This window comes from Theobroma cacao, chromosome 5, assembly GCF_053813885.1.
Source record: "Theobroma cacao isolate CCN51 chromosome 5, ASM5381388v1, whole genome shotgun sequence".
Lineage (NCBI taxonomy): Eukaryota > Viridiplantae > Streptophyta > Magnoliopsida > Malvales > Malvaceae > Theobroma > Theobroma cacao.
Genome location: NC_142643.1, coordinates 41115950 through 41136498, shown reverse-complemented (window position 1 = coordinate 41136498; position 20549 = coordinate 41115950). Strand labels below are relative to the sequence as shown.

Below are 20549 nucleotides of genomic sequence, written 5' to 3'. Positions count from 1 at the left end.
GCACATGAATACTTTTTTATTTTTAAATATTAATTATATACAAATACAAATATTTTTAAAATTAAAAAATGTGATGTGGAAATGATTAAATTTTTGTACTATTATTATTATATACATTATTTAATACTACAGAATTAAGAATGCTACTATAAAAACTCAAATTAAACTTATGTAACACCTTTATTAAAAAAATTATGATAAGTAAATTTCTTTCTTATAATTTTAAATTTCAAAAAAATTTTAATTTGATTTATTATAGAGTTCATTTTCTTTATATTTTTTTCTTTTTTTATTCAATCCAATTAAAATTTGTTCTACTTCTTGTCTTTATTTTTTAAAATCTTTTCCTTTAAATTTTTTTTTACATGCCTATGTTTGTCTATTCTAAAAATTAATTTCTTTTTTCAATTTTTTTACTATTTTGCATGCTTGATTACGACTAATTATATTGTCTAATAAGCTTTTTGTTTTTTCATTTTGTTTTATTACAGGTTTTAACTATGTAATTAAGCTATTTAGTTTTAGCCAAAGCAACTACGCTATGAGTTTGCACCTGATATGGGGTACAGAAAGATGATCCTGCAAGGGGACCCTAGCTCTATATAATGAATCCAGAATTATAAATCCAAAATCCATCCAAACAAAGAATTTCAAGTTTATGAATTTTTGCTGGTTTAGCAATATGATTATTGTTTGGAAACGAGAAATTGGACTTTCAACTTGTTCTTGTGTTCTTAGGTCACCCCTTAATTGGAGGAATTGTCATTACGCATTGCAACAATATATGACGATCGCCGGTTTGACGTGAACTTTTTGATAAATGCTTGTGCTTTTCGTTTTTTGTTTTTAAAAAATGAATGGAGAGGAGGAAACAAAATGTGAAAAATGAACTGAAAATGAAAGACAAATAACAAAATGCAAAAATATCTACCAAATGAAACCTTTTTTTTTTTTTTTTCTATTTTGTATTTTCAGAAAAGATTTTTTAATATGGAAATGCTTCGTAGTGTCCTATTTAGTACGTTTATGACATTAAATGGATTGAGTTTTGGATTCATGTTTGGTTGGATACTGAATACGGGCGGGTTAAACTCCACTACAAGACAAAAAAAAATTATTTTGTAGTTTTCTCCAGCAGCATTGTTGCCTCCATTAATGATTGAATTTAAGTCATTCAGCTACTTCGAGCCACTTTCATTCTACCAAAGCATCTTAAATTTCATAACTTAAATGATAAGGTTGTCGAATATAAGCTAAATTATATGTTAAAATCCTTATCAATCCGTTTTGTTGAATTATATCTAAGTAAATGAGAGCAAAGATTAAAAGTTTATATATCTTACATTTGTTTGGGAAGGTTCGTAGTGTCCTATTTAGTACATTCATGGCATTAAATGGATTGAGTTCTGATTCATGTTTGGTTGGATACTAAATACGGGTGAGTTAAACTCCATTACAAGACAAAATAACTTATTTTGTAGCGTACTCCAGCAGCATTGTTGCCTCCTTTGATGATAATTCAATAAATGATGATAATGTCCCTTATGAATGAATCCACTATTTACATTGATAGACAATAAATGTCAACTTAGGTTGAGAAATATTGGCTTTTAATTGAACTAACTTATAAGGTTGCATATTGGGCTCATGTAAAGCATTAACTTTCTTGGATTAGCCACCTGCTTTCTTGTGAATTTGAGAAGAGCATGGAAGATAAAGCAAGGTTCAATATAAATCAGTTAATCCCTTGTCTTTGCTTCAGTGATTGAAGTTAAAAACTAAAATATGCACACGAAAATTATAGTCCATAGCACTAAGTGTCGATATTCAGGCATCCATATCGAAGGCACTAAACATAGTCTCAGATGCAGTCGTAGGTAACTCATGCCCTTTTGGCTTAACATGGGTCCAGTCAAGGCCTTAGACTTTTACGGACCATATGATGTGCTTAGGGTAATAGGGTCACAAAAACCACACTGTCGTGCTATAGTAATGGATTCACGGAGTACCAGCTTTTCGGTGTTAATTTTGTGCAATGACACTGAGCGGTGGTCGATAAAACAAATCCATAAGATTTCTTATGTAGAGGATCCACGGAAGTGACAATTGTACAACATATGACTCATATCAATACTTACTAGGTGTGAGCAATGAATTCATACTTAGAAACTAACTAAGAAGAGAGAGTAGCCAAAGAGAGAAAGTTTAGAAAATCATACTTGGTATTTCACTCAATATTTTACAAAGGAAAATTGTAACTAAAAACTTTGATAATTGAAACTTGATCTTTCTTGGTGAAAGAGTTGCCTTATATAAGATTACAAGATCACATAACAACAAACTAATCATTATTTATTATAGTGATTTGACACTTACGAGATTCTTATAACAAAACTAAAGTTACATTATATATTACATTATTGATGCATACTTTTTTAAAATGTATAAAAATAAAAGCATAAAGACAAAAAGGAAAGAATCTGATTTTTTTTCGCTCCTTTTGAGGTGACTTTTCTTTAAAAAAAAACATTAGAGTCCTTTATTTTTTGTCTTGATGCATGTATTTTCTCATGACTTGGCACACTTGAACATAGACTGAATTTTGGATCTTTTAGGCTTTTAGTTTTTGGGTTTTCATAGGCTGTCGAATGGGAAATTGAGATGGCTATTGTCTACTCCAGGGGAGAAATTGTAGTCGAATATTGGTTCAAGGGATCTGTTTGTTGCTTCCATTTCATCTTCAAGAGATACTTTTCACTTTTGCTAGTGGATGCCTTGGTTATTCTTGGCTTTAGGCATAGTTCATTAACAAAAAAGTCTTCTGGATAAAAATCATCACCCAAGTCATATGGATCATTCTCAAAATCATAGGCATAGAGGTCTTGAGTTTGCTGGAAGCTAGCCTGGGCTTTTGGCTGGGCTTCTTGAATTATAGGTGTTTGTCAATATGAGTTCCATTGAACCGGCTTGAGCTTGGACAGATTGAACTTGAAGACAAGGTCTAATGGTTTCATAGTTGGATTTTAATGTTTGTCTTCATAGATTTGTCTGTCAACCCTTAATTGAGTGATGTAGCTTGCAAGGTATTCCTTCCAAAGTTGGTCATAAAGCTAGGGCCAAATTTCCACTGGAATGGCTCTGTTCATCTCACAGAGTTATTTTTGTATCTCAACATACTCTTGGGGATTGGAATGAATTTCATTATGAAAGGAGTATGGTTGGCTAGAGAAGACGGTTGTATATGGGAAGTATTGGATAGCATCTATATAATTGTGGAGCTTGTGAAATATGATGAGAATATATTTGTGGTTCCTATAAAACTTCTGATACGTTGTAAGCCATTCTTTTCAAATAGGGATGGGCTTGAACCAGTTAAGAAAATATTTGAGATGATCATGATGTGAGTTAAGGATGTGTTTATTAGGCCTATGTTATCATTAAATTTATTGAGAGTTCACATGAGAAGGTCAAATGGAAATTCAATAACAACATAATACAAGTGGTAGAAATACCACAGGAAACAAAGGGGTTTTTTGAAAAAAGTTGTTCAGTTTTTTGTAAGAAAATGAAGTAGATGGATGAATGAGTACTTGGGAAGGATTCCTATAACAAGACTAAAGTTACATTATAGGCAAAGAAATTAGAGGGTATAGGCTTTTGTGGTTTCATAAAAAGTTGTGTTAGATAGACAGTAGACCTAAAAGTGTACAGTTGAAAATTTTGGCAAAGGGCCATCTATCCTTTTAGGTGCAAGCCCGTTAACTCAATCTTAATCTTACATGTGATCCATATGCAAATACAAACTTGGTATGCACATTTCAAATGCTTTCTTTTTTTTGATCTTCAACCTTCAAATTCAACATCACTATGTTCATTGAAGTAAAATTTTTTAGCATCACAAAAAGTGAAAATTTTCGTGCTGAAACAATTAAAGTATTTAAATAAATCTGTATTCATATATATTTTTTAATTTAATTTTTATATTTAAAATTGAAATAATTTAATCTATCAATTTTAGAAATTAGAGTAATTTAATCTCTTCTTCTAATGTTGTCTAATTTTACCATTAAAAGAAATGATGTTAACGACTAAATTAAAGAAAATGCATGAATATAAAAATTATTTGAATACTTTTACCATTGCATATTACGTTAGTTATATAAATACAGACCTTATATATATATATATGTTGATATGTTTTTGGGCCATGTACTGTTAATCTTTTATTATTCGAATCAAGATTAAGTAACAAGAAATGAGTTTATATTTTTGATATATTTGTCAATGCATAAATTCTATATAGGATTAGTGAACCAAATGTTATAACTTCAATATAAATAAATTTAAAAGTTGAAAATTCTCAAAAATCAATAATCATAATTTTAAAAGTAAGTTATAGATGAGTATTAAAAGGTACTTTTTTAGAAAAAGCATATTAAAAGGCATTATTACTTTACATATTAGTGGAGTTTTTGAATTTCATGAAAGAGATTAGATGTAATTAATTAATTATTAATTTTCCATAAATGTGCTCAATGGAACACATTTAAAACTCTATCTCTAATGTAGAGGATAAATTGGAATACACAAATCATTTCTTAGTTTTCTATTTATTTGCTCATTTTAGAGATGTTTAAATTGGGCCAACTCAACCAATTCAACAGTCATATAAACTGTCTCTCTTTTCCCCTCATATCTTCTCTTTTCCCCCTTCACTCCTCAAACAAACATTTTCTGTCTCTCTTTTGATGGCCAAAATTAAATAAAGTTAAATTGAAAATTGTCATATAAACTGGTTCAAAATTGACCCACCAATAGTTTTAAAGTTTGAGAGTTATTTATATGGTTGTAAATAAATTTTAAATATATATTACACATTATATATTTTATACATTTATATTAAAATAATATATTATTATAACATATTAATAACTCATACTTAAGGTACATGCTAATAGGATGAAAATACAGTTGAACTTATTTCAAGTTGTACATCCTTAAAAGTAGATTCATTTCTTTTTTGTTGGTACATAGAAGTAGATTAATTTATTTAATAATAATTTAATTTTCATATTTTCACTTACCCATAAAAAAAGATTTTCATATTTTGACCAATACAAGAATAATAAAATTATTCTTTAAATTTTATTTATAAGTAATTATTCTTTAAAATTTTAAACACAAATATATATATCATATTTTTATTTTTATAATAAAATAAAAATCCATTGTATTTTAGCAATGAAGATTATTCTTATCTAAGAAAAATCATAGAGCCGTAGGAAATAGATTTTGTATAATATTCAAAAAAGATTTTGAAAGTTTTAATTTTTTAATTTTTAATAGATTTAATTATATTTTTATATTTTTATTTTAAAGTAAATATATTATTAATTATTATTAATTTTTTAATTAAAATAACACATGTTATTTTTATATTACATAATATTAATATATTAAAGTAAATAGTAACGTGACATATACATATGATATATTGATATCATAATATGATAAATTTACCTACACAAGTGTTATATGAAAATAAATATGATAGATGCTATTTTGATTAATAAAAATTAATTGATGCTTAATGATAAGAATTTATTTGATTTAAAGTAAAATTATAAAAAATTGATTAAATATAATAAAAGTTTTTTATATAATTTAAAATTTTTTAAAACTATTATTCTTTTTCTTTAAGGGGCTAGAATTTTTTTGATAAAAACGCTTTTATTCAAAAGTATATTTTGAACATGGAAAATTGGATATTGGGCAATGCACTGAACAATGCACCAACAGAGACACCCTAGAAACTCTAAAAACTTAAGAGGTTTTCTTTTCATGTCATCTCTACACTTTAACCAAAGGCCACAAGCAATGGCAACTTGGTTCCTCATCCTTCTCACGATCTCTATTTCTCTTCTTCTCAAGGCCTTTCTCAACCTCTTCTACCCTTCCAAAACGCTTCCCCACTCTCCCTCCAGGCCCTGCCACTTTCCCTGTCATCGGCAACATCTTTTGGCTCCGCAAATCTTTCTTCCAGATCGAACCAATCCTCCGCGACCTCCATCCAAAGCTTGGCCCCATGTCACCATCCACATCGGTCCTCGTCCCACCATCGTTGTCTTCAATCGTTCCCTTGCTCACCAGGCTTTGGTCCAGGGTGGTTCACTATTTTCAGACCGCCCCAAAGCTCTTCCTACTATTAAGATCATGAATACCAACCAACGTAGCATCAGCTCCGCCTTCTATGGCCCCACCTGGCGGCTTTTGTGGCGGAATCTGAAGTCAGAAATCCTCCATCCTTCACGTATAAAGTCGTATTCTCACGCACGTAAATGGGTTTTGGAAATCCTTTTTGATTGTTTACAGTCAAAGGCCAACACTGGAGAAGCCGTTCAGGTTCTGGCTCAATTTAAATATGCTATGTTTTGTTTGTTGGTTTTGATGTGTTTTGGTGACAAGCTTAGTCAAGATCAAATCAAAGATATTGAGGCGGTTCAGCAAAGGGTGCTGTTAGGTTTTGGAAGATTCAATATACTTGACTTTTGGCCTAAAGTGACCAAGGTTTTGCTTCGTAAGAAGTGGGAGCAGCTCTATTAGCTACGAAAAGATCAAGAAGATTTGCTGATTTCTCTGATAAGAGCAAGAAAGAAAGCTAAAGAGGAGAACTTGAATAAGAAGGAAAGTGATGATTATGTTTTAGCATATGTTGATACTTTGTTGGATTTGGAGTTACCGGAGGAGAAAAGGAAGCTTGAGGAAAGAGAAATTGTTACTTTGGCCTCTGAGTTTCTTAATGCTGGCACTGATACTACCTCTACAGCTTTGCAGTGGATCATGGCAAATTTGGTGAAGTACCCTTATGTTCAAGAAAAATTATTGCTTGAAATCAAAGGGGTTGTGGGAGATGGGGCGGAAGAAATCAAAGAAGATGATTTGCAAAAGATGCCTTATTTGAAAGCAGTGATTTTAGAAGGGCTAAGAAGGCACCCACTAGGGCACTTTGTGTTGCCTCATTGTGTGACAGAAGACACAGTCCTGGGAGGATTATTGGTCCCAAAGAATGGAACTGTCAATTTCATGGTGGCAGATATGGCGTGGGATCCAAAGGTGTGGGAGGACCCGATGGCATTTAAGCCTGAGAGGTTCTTCAGAAGTGATGATAGTAGCGGGGAAGTGTTTGATATAGCGGGGAGTAGGGAGATTAAGATGATGCCTTTTGGAGTTGGTAGAAGAATTTGTCCTGGAATTGGCTTAGCTATGCTTCATTTGGAGTATTTTGTGGCAAATTTGATTTGGAAATTCGAATGGAAGGCCATGGATGGGAAGCAGGAGTTCACAACAGTGATGAAGACTCCATTGCGGGCCCACATTTCACCAAGGGAGAGATAAGGTCTTGATTTTCTACCAAGAAATTAAATACTATATATCTTTTAATATCCTGTCCCCGCTTGTATGCTATATGTATCTTGTAAAACTCTCTGTTCTTTAGATAGATGCCATATGACTTTATGAATTTATTTAATGAGGAATCATTGTTAATGGGGCAACCTTGAGAGTTACTTCTCCATGAATAATAGGCAACCAACTTGATTGCTGTCACACAATTTAAGCTTTTCACAGAAGACAAGGCATTCTGGTTTTAGGTCAAGGTGTCCCAAAATTTCTATGGCATTTCCTGTATTCTTGTCATGCAAATTTTCATTGGAAAGAAAGGAAAAATGTTGTCTTTTATTGTGTTGTCTTTGAACTTTCCTTCATATTTAATAATTAATTACCAAGGTTAGTCGTAGTTATTATCATAAATACTACTTTTTTTATTCTGCATACTCAGGAAGTTCAAAGTTGACATCTGTTTTGCTTTTGTTTTCTATGTTGTCTGTATCTTGCAAAGGTTTATTTTGACCAGTCCAAGATTGTTGTAGCTCCAAATTTTTTCCCTTAAATGCATTTGCATGAATCTGGTTTGAATTTGACTCCCCCGGTCAAATCAAATTTTCATTGAATGTAAAATTAATATGCAGCAGCCAATTGGTCTACTGATCAATTACTTATTTTTACCTTGTAGAATGAGTAGTGGCTTCAGAACATTCGATCCTAAACCTATGCAAATAAAGCAAATTACTAAACAGCATCCTAATAAAAACTGCATAGAAAGTTCAAACTTTGGAAAGCAAGGCACTAAATCAACCATAAAAATCTTAATTCTTCCATTTCAAGTCATTGGCTTGTACACATTCAAATCCCTCCATGAAGTCTTCTGCGTGACATCTTGATGGAATGCTGTTTTGTCCTTTGTAAATATATGATCCACAGTTCCCACATGTGTAGCTACACTTCAGAAACTTTATGTCCTTTTGTTTTTGAGTATTGCTGCTTTCACTGATCTGCAATACATCGAAAAAGGCTGGGTCACTGTTGATGCCACCGTGAATTGTACGACATGAGGATTGAACTTGGTTAATTTCATTGATGTCATGTCTCTCTCATGTCAATTATTGGGCTCAGGTATGCATTATCTAGCCAGGATTAGTACCTTGAGGGCTTGGGTAGCTGTCCATTTTTTAAGGTTTTGGGAACAAATTCATGTATTGGCTTGTGTCTGGTTGTAGCAGAATTGGAACCTGATTTCATTAGGAGAAAGGGCAAAAATGATGAGAATGAAGCAGTAAAAAAATGAGGCTAACAATTGTTTTTAAATTCTTTTCCTGTATGTTGTTATAACTAAAATACCTGAATAAAGGCCTGGAGAACATTTTCAGTTAAAACGAAAAAACTGCCTAAATTTTTGATCTGTTGCTATGAGCCTTGGTTATGATCTTTTGTCTCTCTGTTCTTACAAATTACAACTAATTGAATGTTTTTATATTAATTTTAAATTCAGTTTCTCCCTACCATAACATGATTCTTTTAAAATGGAGAAGTTCTGTTTGTCTATATAAGTGAGATGCAGACAATAATTGATGCAAATTATTCATTTCTGGGCGAAGCTTTGCGGCAATATGGTGGAACCATCTGAGTAATTGAAAACATTGTTATGCACCCTCAAGACTAGAGACACAAAGATGGACACAGAAAGAAAACACCAAAACTAATGTGAATTTGATAATACACAAAATATCATAGTGTTGCAAGGGGACATTTCCATTCATGAGGCCAGAAAGGGCCGCTTACCAAAGAACCTCTGTCTATTAGTGATGATTATCATGACTATCCAAGGGCTAATCTGGAGGATTCTTCTTGCCAAAGATACTCTTTGATTTGGTGGAAATATTGACAAGTGTCATAGAAAAAAAAAAAGGACAGGTCTAAAATAGATAAGGTCTAATTTTACAACTTTACTTAAAGTCTGTTTGGTCTGACTTTTTTCTAACTTAAAAGCTATTATGAAGTTTTTATGAAAAATAATAGCTTTTAAAATTAAGGTAAAGTTGTTTGATAAATTTTTTTTTATAAGTTTTTTTTTATAAGTTATAATTTTTATTAAAATTATCATAGAAGGTATTTTTTTTTTTTGAGATGGTAATATTGAAATTATTTTTAACAAATGAGGATATTTTTGAAAAAAAATATAATTTTTTTTGTATTTTTAAAAGAAGAGAAGAAAAAGCTCACCCTTAAAAGCTTTTTTTTAAAGTTCTTTTTTTAAAAATTTTGTTCTAAAAAAAATTAATTTTTTTTTAAAGAATTTCTCAAAAGATCATGTTTGGTATGATTTTTGCTCTTAAGAGGTAAATGAGCTGAAAAAAAGTTAGGCCAAACATATACTTAATATGATAGATTAAATTTAAGATACAATATCTAAACATTTTTAAGTTTTAATCAAACTTACATAGAGGTTATTAGTTTTCAAAGTGATACTCCATCTCAAAAAAATATTTTCACTAAACACATAAGTTTTGTCGTTAGTCAATTGTCAATATTTCTATTAATTTGATTACGTGATGATATTTTTAAAATAATTTTATTTTTTATTAATTTTAAAAATTATTATTAAATAAATTATAATTTTTATTTTTTTTAAAAAATAATTTTCGATCACCGATGGTTAGAGATTAGGCTTCCCTTGGGTGCTTCGATGCTTCTTTGAGGAGCATGAGACCTTTCTCTTTTTTTTTTTTTTTTTTTTTTTCTCTATTCTTTTGTTTTTTTATTTTTATTTTACTCCTTTTACTATAACTCGTCACTGAAACACATTTCATTTTCCAAACATTACCATAACTTTCTTAAAAGACTATTGTAAATCTGTTTCTTATATTATATAAAATTATTATTTATTATAAATCTTTTGATTATTAGTTAAGTTCAATGTATTAATTTTAAAAAATTTTAATCTTTATTTCTCTTCTTTTTTGACTCCCAACAAAAAGTAGTTAGCTCCACCAATGTGTTTGGCAGATCGATGAATGCCCATGTGAACTAAATTTGCTAAAATGCTCATATGATTTAGAATTCATGATGCAATCAGAAAAATAATTTCTCTGCTTATCAAAGTTTTTGTTTTACGAGTAGACAATGTGATTTGTTGTTTTCTTTGCTTGTATTCAACCCATCCAAACAAACATAAGATCCAAAAATTCGACACTATTAGAAAACATAGTGATTGAAGATGAAGTATCACCAAAATTAAAGCATCATTGTAAACTCCAATTTCTTGGAGTCATTATTAAAATCATCTTCATTAAAGACAAATTAGTATAGACAACTGATTAGTGGAAGAATCTGGATTGAGGGACTAAATAACATTCTTTCCCCTTTGAATTGCCATAAGGTACTCCAGAGCCTGTTCTGTAAAGGCAGAATTTGGAAAATATTTTCATGCATCTGAAACAAAGGAAGGCCCTGATGATCTCAGTCTTTGAAGAAAAGTTGATGACCCATGATTTTGCAAATCTCTTCTCTCTTGGGGGGAATAAAAAGGAAAAATGAAATGAAGAATCCATGGCAATATGTACTTGATAAAGTTGTAGAATATATCTAGGACTGGCAGTCACGATTCAAGCTGGAAAGTGCTTTAACTGAAATGGGGTAGTTTTTCATAAGCACCTGGAACTTTTGCAATAGGACCAACCAGCGCAGTTCACATTTTGTTTTCCATAGTTTTTTTCTGATAACAATGTCAAAAACAGACACAAAGGTGAGGCCAGCAGGACATTGAGAAAGCTGATGTCTTCATAACGGGACACTGATAATCAACCAAGTCATTCAACATCAAATTAATCAAACATTTCTTCCATTTTTCCTGTTAAAGAGGCCTTTACTCCGTCACAACTAATCACAACCTAGCTGGAGCAAAATGGAGACATGGTTCATCATCCTCATCTCCATTTGCATTTCTGCTTTCATCAAATCCATATTCAACCTTCTTTTCACCACCAGAAAACCCTCCTACAGTCTTCCTCCCGGCTCTTCTACCTTCCCCATCATTCACAACTTCCTATGGCTCCGCAAGTCTTCTTCTCAACTTGAGCATAGCCTCCGATCCATCCATGCTAAATTTGGCCCTATAGTAACCCTCTGGATTGGCTTCCGCCCTGCCATCTTCATTGCCGATCGTGCCTTAGCGCACCAGGCCTTAATCCAAAATGGTGCTGCTTTCGCTAACCACCCCAAACCCCTCGTCACCAACAAAAGTTTCAACATCAGCTCTGCCTTCTATGGCCCTATGTGGCGCCTCCTGAGACGAAACCTAACATATGAAATCCTCCATCCTTCACGTATGAAATCCTACTCTCATGCACGAAATTGGGTACTAAAAATCCTGTAAGATTGCTTCAAGTCCCAGTATAAATCCGGTGATCCAGTTTATGTACTAAAGCATTTCCAATATGCTATGTTTTGCTTATTAGTACTAATGTGTTTTGGTGACAAGCTCGAATCAAAACAGATAAAAAGAATTGAAGACGTCCATCGTGGCTTGCTGTTGAATATTGGCAGATTCAACATACTGAACGTCTGGCCAAGGGTGACAAAGATTATATTTCACAAAAGATGGAAAGAGTTATTGCAAGTAAGAAGAAAGCAAGGAGAGGTTTTGATCCCTCTGATAAGATCAAGAAGAAACATCAGGGAGGAGAACTCAAGCAAAGTAAAACAGGAGAAAGATGGAAATGTGTTAGCATACGTTGATACTTTGTTTGATTTACAGCTTCCAGAAGATCAGAGAAAGCTAAAGGAAGAAGAAACGGCTACTCTTTGCTCAGAGTTTCTTAATGCAGGCACAGATACTACATCAACAGCTTTGCAATGGATCATGGCAAATTTGGTCAAGTATCAAAACGTTCAAAGAAAAGCTATATAGGGAAATTAAAGGGGTTGTGGGAAAGGGAGCAGAAATGGTGAAAGAAGATGATCTACATCAGATGCCATATCTCAAAGCTGTTATTTTAGAGGGTTTAAGGCGTCACCCTCCTGCACATTTAGTACTACCTCACGGGTGACAGAAGATGTAGTTTTGAATGGTTGCTTGGTGCCTAAGAATGGTACATTGAATTTTATGGTAGCAGAGATTGGGAGGGACTCAACCGTGTGGGAAGATCCTATGGCATTCAAGCCAGAAAGGTTTTTGAGTAGCCATGAAAAGGGAGGGGAGGCCTTTGACATAACTGGAAGTAGGGAGATTAAAATGATGCCATTCGGCGTTGGAAGGAGGATTTGCCCTGGTCTTGCTTTGGCCATGCTTCACTTAGAATATTTTGTGGCAAATTTGGTTTGGCAGTTCGAGTGGACTGCTGTACATGGAGATGATGTAGACTTGTCTGAGAGACAAGAGTTCACTACGGTGATGAAATATCCATTAAAAGCTCATATAAAGGTTTGGATGAGGATTTTGTTGATAGTACGCAGAAAAAGCTACAAGATTCTCTGGAAGCCTATATGCCTGCGGCTGTACTATATATTTGTGTATATATTAAACCAGTTTGATATTTACCTTTCTGAGCCTTAAATAAAGGCATCAGCCATTGTCCCCAAAGAAAACTTGGCATTGCAATCTCTAGGCAAGCAAATAATTTCACCTATTTGTTTCTAAGTTCTTTGTCTTGAAGGTTTTGTTAAGATAGAAAATGCAACAAAGAAAAAAAAAAGTCTGAATGAGAATATAGTCAAATTACTTATGTATTACTTGTGGGTATAAAAGTGGATTTGGATGCATGATTTAAGGTTCTTCAAGACTTCTTATTTCACATTTGGAGAATGCATAAATTTAGATTGACGATGAAAATTTGTTTAACATTTAAACGATATCTCTGTATCTTATGAGATAATATAAATATATAAAAATTTTTAATAAGTTCTTTTGTTCTTAATAAAAAAAAGTTATTATAAGCTAATTAATACCTACGAATAAAAAGAGTTTTTGTTTTGTGTGATTTGGCAAAATTAATGTTGTTGTCTTTTGAGAGTTGGATTTGAGCTGAATCGGTTGGATGATTGGAGCTTGGCATTTTGGCTTACAGGGAATGGGTTATTGTAGGCTTTATAGTGATTCTCACCTAAGTTAGTTTAGTAAGGGTTTAAAAGAAAGAGAAAGAGGGGAGAGAAAGAAAAGATGAGATGAGACACCTGAGATAAATCAAATATTTTAATATGATATGGTGTTTATATTTGAAATTTCAAATCTAGTATTACTATTCGAATCCACTTGTTATATCTTTAAGATGATGAAAATATCACGTTCTTTAATCAAATTCACAAATCTATTCTATGGAAGTGAATTTTACAATATTAATCTTAAATAATAGTTTTTAAATTTAACATTTAATATAAAATCGATAAAGTTAATATTGCACACATTATTTACCTGATTTGTTTAACAAATATTTTGTTATTTTTATAATTTTATTATTTGATCTTACAATAAGATGAACCTTATTATAACGATTGCGAATGTGACCTTTGATATAGAATTTTATTCTTAAATTATTTGATAAAATACTTTCACTCTTTTAAGTCTTAATTAAAATTTTAAGTGAATCCATTAATTTTTAAAATAGTCACTTCATCTTAAAAGTACAAACACTATTAATAAAAATTATAAAAAAATTAAAATATTATTTTTTATTAATTTAAAAAATTATTATTATATATTTCTTTAAAAAAATATAAAAACCTCAACTCTCCAAGAAATGGGGGGCGGGGGGGAGCACCAGTGCTCCCTTTAAGGAGCCCTAGATCGAGCTTCCTGATGGGGCACCTATGCTCCTAAAGGAGCTCGATCAGGGCTCCCCAGGGGAGCTCCGATGCTCCCTAGATGGGAGTTTTTTTTTATTAATAAAAATTTAAAAAAATTATATAATAATAATTTTAAAAATTAATTAAGAGTAAAGTTATTTTTTTATTTTTATTATATTATCAAATTAATAAAAATATTAACGATTAAACTTATATATCTAATAAAAAATACTTTTTTTAAAAAAATATTTATTTTAAAAATTAATAAATATTTGTATAATTACTATCAATACTTGGAGGTGAAGGATATTTTAGTTTACTTTTTAAGGCTGGAAAGTGAAAAACGAATATGATGGACATCTGGCCCATGCTCATACCCAAGGGTCCATTAAACAAAATTTGGATCCCTTTTGTAATTCTTAGCGCAAAGGTCAAAACAGCGAATTTACAAAATGTTGTTATAGAACCAGCCTCACTCTCTGAAAAACTCTATCCAGTTCCATCTTTCAGGTAAAGGCCCAAATTCTTTCTCTCACTGTTTCTCCAATTGCTATTCAGTTTCTTCTAAGACGAAATTCCTTGTCCATTCCATCTTCACCATTTTTCCAGGGTCAGCCAAGAAATACCCAAAGCGAAAATGGCAATGGCAATGGCAATAACAACAGACAGTGGAAGTAGTGGATGGAGCATGGTATCTTTAAAGTCAGCTCTGCCGCCACTCACTTCCACAACTTCTTCAATTAAATTACCATGTCACCGTCGTTCTACCAAGTGCCCTCAGCTTGTCCGTTCCTTCACTGCTCTCTCTCCTGTCAACCCTCTCCATTCCCTTGGCTTCTCTGGTAATGCTAATGCTTCTCTCATCCACTTTGTTTTTTCTATATATAATTACTTCAATTTCGCTTTATTTTTGCGTTATAAGGTAACAGTTGGGTTGTGGTTTTTGCTACTTGGCTTTTTACTCCAATAGCATCCGGTTTGAGTACCAAAGCAATTGAAGAATTGAAAATGTAGGATTTTTCTTTTTTGGAGAATGAAATGCATGATTTTTACTTTTATGCAGAATGTTTATGGTAGAACTAGTGTAACATTTTAGTCATTTGGTCATCTTTAATCAATAACAGGGCTTTAGTTGTTGTGTAATAGTATAATTCAAGTTGCTATCAGCTGACTCTCTATGGCGATAAGCTAGAAATTAACTGCAAAGAATATGCTTAAATGTTTTGTTAGTCCCCTAGAAACTATTTGGGAGGAGGGATTGGTTTATTAATTTGTTTTTATTCCATTTCTGGATGTGGAGTATTAAAATTGTTTAGGACTTTATGAAATACTTTGTTGTATTTTTCTAGGTTTTTTTGTTATTTTCTGGGGTATGCTTGGTAGTTTGCTTTTATATTAAGGATTTGGGTTTTTGCTTGTAATTACCTTGGTTATTCTAGTTTCTGGTTGTTTTTGGACTAGGAATTGTTGAGTTCTCTGGTTACTAATTTACTATGAATTAATGAAATTTGGATTATTGAGACTTTAAATGTTGCCTTTGATAGTTGAGATTTTGATATTAAAAATTGACTATTGAGAATTGAGATTGAAATTTGTACATTATTTCTTGAGTGTTTTATTTGAGATCACTTGTTCAACATTGTTTCTACTCTTTAATAACTTCGTTTCATTTATCAGTAGGCAGTGGCATCATAGGATAGTTTTTTCTTTCAAGTTATGCAAAACGGACACTCTTCTGATCTTTAACTTTAATTATTATGTTACTCACCATACAAAACATTGTCAGACCTCAACAACTTTGAGCACAATTTCACCATAATTGATAATGGTTGTCGATTTTATGCTATGAGGCATGGAAGAAGAGTACCTAAACTCAACAGGCCTCCGGACCAGCGACGTGCACTCCTACGAGGCCTCACAACTCAGCTCCTTAAGTATGGTCGGATCAAAACTACCAGGGCTAGGGCAAGCGCTATGAGGAAGTATGTTGACAAAATGATCACCTTAGCTAAGGATGGTTCTCTTCACAAAAGGAGGCAGGCTCTTGGCTTCATTTATGAGAAACAAATTGTGCATGCCCTCTTTGCTGAGGTGCCAGACAGGTACGGTGACAGAAATGGTGGATATACAAGAATTATTAGAACCCTGCCTAGGCGAGGGGACAATGCACCAATGGCATACATTGAACTTGTATAGGTACTTTCTGTTCTTAAGGAACATTGCATGATTGTATGAACAGTTGCCTGTTTTGATATACATTAGTGCAGATGGACAAGGTTTGTCTCTATTATTATTTTTTTTTTTGAAGATCAAGGTTTGTCTTTATTCTTCTTGTGTTTACCTTCATATGTAAGTTCTTTGATGCTAGATGATGTTTTAGCTAAATTTTGGTGCCACTTTAATGTTCGTTGAATGAATGATGTCCCAAGAAGATCTACATAAGTAAATTGTAAGTAAGCCACCTCCCACCCCCTAGAATGTGTGGCTAAATGTTCACTACAAATTTTCTTGTACAGGCCATGTATATTTTTTGATGATGGGCTGCCTTGTTTTTCCTAACTGCTGCACCTATATCTGACCTTCCCTTTCTGTTTTAATGTTTTTGATCCTTATCATATTTCACATGTCAGGTTAACAATATTGAAAAGGACCAAATGATTGAAATTCACTTGCTTTGTTTATACTGTAGATGTACTACCTAAAATATCTGTTTTCAGATATGTTAGTTTTTCCATCATTCATCCATCACACCATCCCCACTTCTCACTCTAGCAACACTTGTTATACTGATTTGTCATTATATTTTGGTGTTTTCATATTCTGCATTGTACTTTTTGCCTCTTTTTGAAGCTGGGTTCATACTTTAATTTCATTAATAATGTTTAGAACTATCGCCATGAGGTTCTGAATCTGCATGATATTTCACTCAGCATATCTAAGATGTACAAGCTGAAAGGTAAGATGTCTTCATTACTGTGAAACTGACATTTTGATGGTTCAAAATTTGGGGATATGTTGCTTGTGTGCGTTATAGGTGACTGCTGTGCTATCTGAACAGGAATGTGCCCGTCACACCAATATTGTGGCAGTTATGGAGTTTATTGTCTGCAAAGAATTTTGCTTAGGAAAATAGTTGTGGATAGCAAACTGGGAATCATTCAAATCTGAAGTTACATACAACCGTGGGAATGCATGCCACTCAGCCTTTTGATTGATCTAGAATTCAGTACAATATATAGCACAAGCTGGGCTAAAACCGTGGGAAAGTGTAGCTATGGTTCAATTTGCGTTTTAGTTCATTTTAGTCCAAATACTAAATGCTTGCACTCTTTTTTATTTAAAGGACACTCTTTCCCTTTTTTATTTTTTTTCCAATATGGGGTTGTTTCTCACACTTTTTATTATTATTATTATTATTATTATTGAAAATATTCAACAAAATCAACAATTTTCAATAAATTATCAAACAAATTTTATAAGTATTTATCAACATAAGCAATTCAACAAACACACAAACACACACACACACACACATATATATATATATAAATAAAATTATTGAAAAAATCTAAGTTGATGCTGGTCGGTATCTCATTCATTGTGATGCGATTCATACCATTGTTGTAAATTAATATTGACCAATGAGATATATTTATATAGAGGATCATCATCTGTGAATTGTTCTTAGAATAACAACTTAGATTTTATTATAAATAATTTTACACTAACTACGTAGTAAAGAACTGTGAATTAAGGAAAAAATATCCATTTGTCATATTCATAATCTAGTATTTTAGAAATGAAATAGAGAAGAGAAGAAAAGATTAAATAGTTGTCATATCAGAATATTATGTAATAAAGCCTATTAGTAAGTTATTCAAATGATTAATTAAATACAAATAACTCACTAATGATAGTACTGTTAGAAAATAATTCTTTATGTAACAGTAGCTAGCAGCTAGTTTTGCTTTATCAATTCAGGTTTTGATCTGATAACTTTCAAGTACTGATATTCTCTTGGAGGTTCAATTTCCTTTTGCCAAAATGGAAACTTGGTTCCTCATCGTCTCCACTCTTTGCATATCTGCAATCGTTAAAGCCTTCTATAACCTTTTCTTCCCTTCCCAAAAACCTGGCCCCAAGCTCCCTCCAGGACCCCCTAAATTTCCCATCATCGGCAACTTGTTATGGCTACACAGATACAAATCCTTCTCCGATCTTGGACCGATCCTTCGAAGTGTCAATACAAAGTTTGGCCCCATGGTAACTCTCCATATCACCTATTACCTTGCCATCTTTGTTTCTGACCGTTCCCTTGCACACCAGGCCTTAGTTGAGAATGGTTCTGTTTTTGCTGATCGATCGCCGGCAGTTACCGTTAGCAAAACAAGTAGTAGCAATCAACATAGTATTGGTTCTGCTGCTTATGGCCTTACCTGGCGTGCTCTGCGAAGAAACCTGACAGCTGAAATTCTTAATCCCTCTCGGATAAAATCTTACTCCCAAGCTCGGATAAGGGTATTGCAAATCCTCAAGCAGCAGCTGATCAAGTCACGAAATACCGGTGATCCTATCCCTGTGGTAGACTGTTTTAGACATGCCATGTTTTTCTTGTTAGCCCTGATGTGTTTTGGAGCTCACGTTGATGAAAACCAGATTAGAAAAGTTGAGGTTGTTCAAAGGGACTTGTTATTGAATATTCATAGGTTCGATGCACTAAATTTCTGGCCAAAGGTGACAAGGATTTTGCTTTATAAGCTCTGGAAGGAGTTCTTGCAAACTCGAAAAAATCAAGCGGATGTTTTCATCCCATTAATCAGAGCCCGAAAAAAAGTGAAGGAAGAGTATTTGATCAGCAAGATGAAAGAGGATAAAGAAAGAAAAGAAGAAAATGATTACATTTTATCATATGTTGATACTTTGTTGGATTTACAACTTCCTGAGGAGAAGAGGAAACTTGATGAAGGGGAAATTGTGACTTTGTGCGCAGAATTTCTTAATGCCGGCACAGATCCAACATCCACAGCGTTGCAATGGATTATGGCCAATTTGGTTAAGTACCCTCTTATTCAAGAGAAGCTATACATGGAGATTAAAGGGGTTGTGGGAGATGCAGCTGAAGAGGTCAAAGAAGATGATTTGCATAAGATGCCTTACCTAAAAGCAGTGATTTTGGAAGGTCTTAGGCGTCACCCTCCTGCACATTTTCTGTTCCATGGAGTGACAGAAGATGTAATTTTCAACGACTTTTTAGTGCCTAGAAAGGGTATTATAATTTTCTTCATAGAAGAGATGGGATTGGACTCGAAGATTTGGGAAGATCCCTTGGCGTTCAAACCGGAAAGGTTCCTACGTGGTGAGGAAGAGGTTGACATAACAGGTCGGAAGGAGATCAAGATGATACCATTTGGGGCAGGGAGGAGGATTTGTCCTGCTCATAGTTTGGCCATGCCTCATTTGGAGTTTTTTGTGGCAAATCTAGTTTGGTTTTTTGAGTGGAAGGCCAAGGATGGAGATGATGTTGATTTGTCAGAGAAGGAAGAATTTACATTTGTGATGAAAAATCCATTGCAAGCTTGCATATATAGCAGGCCTAGGCAAGTTTGATCATTTAACAAATGCTGGTGAAATGTCAATATACTTATTTAGCTTTTGGAAATGCATCTTTTAGAGATTTTTTGATGTTTCCTTGGAACTTTTGCATAGTCTTGACAAACCATTACAGAGAAGCTGCTACAGGCCTTCCCTCCCTTCAAATCTTGTCATAGAACGCCTTAACTGAATGTCATGCCTTTGACTTCCCCATTTTTTATGCTCTTTCTACTTTTCCAATGAATTTGATAGGATGTCCATATGTTGATTTAGCATATGTATATAAACATATGTTGTTTTTCCTATGTAAGTAGATAAAATGTGTAGTTTTCCTTTGCTTTATTTAATTATTTTGCCAACACAATTTGCTTCATACTTGTACTCAACCTATTGAAGTTGAAAACTTTATTTGATAAACTATATATAATTCTTTTTTCTGAAAATTTGTTGAGAAGTATATGTAACTTTCAGAGAATAAGTCATTGCCACATTATGTATAATATAACAATAAATCAATTAAAGATACCACCGCAGCTAAAACATCTCTTCAAATGATGTCAGGTCCAGCTCTGAGCCAAACATAAGTAACTAGTAATATTATGTAATCCTACTTTAGTTTAGGATGAAAAAAGTGATCTTGTAGATATCTCTCTCTGTTTGAATTCTCAGATTCAAGCTTCTCTAACCAAGGTTACATGGTCAATGGTCCTGTAATTTTTATTTTGCTGCTGATAAATTCAATGTTCTTCAGGCAATTTTAAATTAAGATTGCTTGCTTGTTA

At 32.9% G+C, this 20549-nt stretch overlaps 2 protein-coding genes and 3 pseudogenes across 2 annotated transcripts; all 5 read left to right on the top strand.

Moving 5' to 3' along the window:
- Positions 1-5877: 5877 nt before the first annotated feature.
- On the top strand, positions 5878-7553 carry LOC148762914 (cytochrome P450 89A2 pseudogene; annotated as a pseudogene).
- Positions 7554-11299: 3746 nt separating this feature from the next.
- Positions 11300-12443, top strand: LOC148762913 (cytochrome P450 89A2-like). The gene is made up of 3 exons (XM_088806664.1): positions 11300-11752; positions 11941-12117; positions 12222-12443. Exons 1-3 carry the CDS (start codon positions 11300-11302, stop codon positions 12441-12443), a joined length of 852 nt encoding a protein of 283 aa, XP_088662790.1.
- Positions 12444-12484: 41 nt separating this feature from the next.
- On the top strand, positions 12485-12949 carry LOC148762912 (cytochrome P450 89A9 pseudogene; annotated as a pseudogene).
- A 1717-nt stretch (positions 12950-14666) lies between these two features.
- LOC148762911 (large ribosomal subunit protein bL17c) lies at positions 14667-16462 on the top strand. The gene is made up of 3 exons (XM_088806435.1): positions 14667-14685; positions 14785-15017; positions 15962-16462. The coding sequence occupies exons 2-3, from the start codon at positions 14813-14815 to the stop codon at positions 16369-16371; spliced, it is 615 nt and encodes a 204-aa protein (XP_088662561.1). The 5' UTR covers positions 14667-14685; positions 14785-14812; the 3' UTR covers positions 16372-16462.
- A 1756-nt stretch (positions 16463-18218) lies between these two features.
- On the top strand, positions 18219-19861 carry LOC148762910 (cytochrome P450 89A2 pseudogene; annotated as a pseudogene).
- The last annotated feature ends 688 nt before the right edge of the window (positions 19862-20549 follow it).

Bases quoted from the DNA above. Each gene is read 5' to 3' on its own strand.
- LOC148762913 (XM_088806664.1), top strand. From the start codon at position 11,300: ATGGAGACATGGTTCATCATCCTCATCTCCATTTGCATTTCTGCTTTC. The intron at 11,753-11,940 runs GTACTAAAAATC...GAATATTGGCAG, and splicing joins ACTCTCATGCACGAAATTGG to ATTCAACATACTGAACGTCT. The intron at 12,118-12,221 runs GTTAGCATACGT...TTCTTAATGCAG, and splicing joins CAGGAGAAAGATGGAAATGT to GCACAGATACTACATCAACA.
- LOC148762911 (XM_088806435.1), top strand. From the start codon at position 14,813: ATGGCAATGGCAATGGCAATAACAACAGACAGTGGAAGTAGTGGATGG. The intron at 15,018-15,961 runs GTAATGCTAATG...AAACATTGTCAG, and splicing joins CCATTCCCTTGGCTTCTCTG to ACCTCAACAACTTTGAGCAC.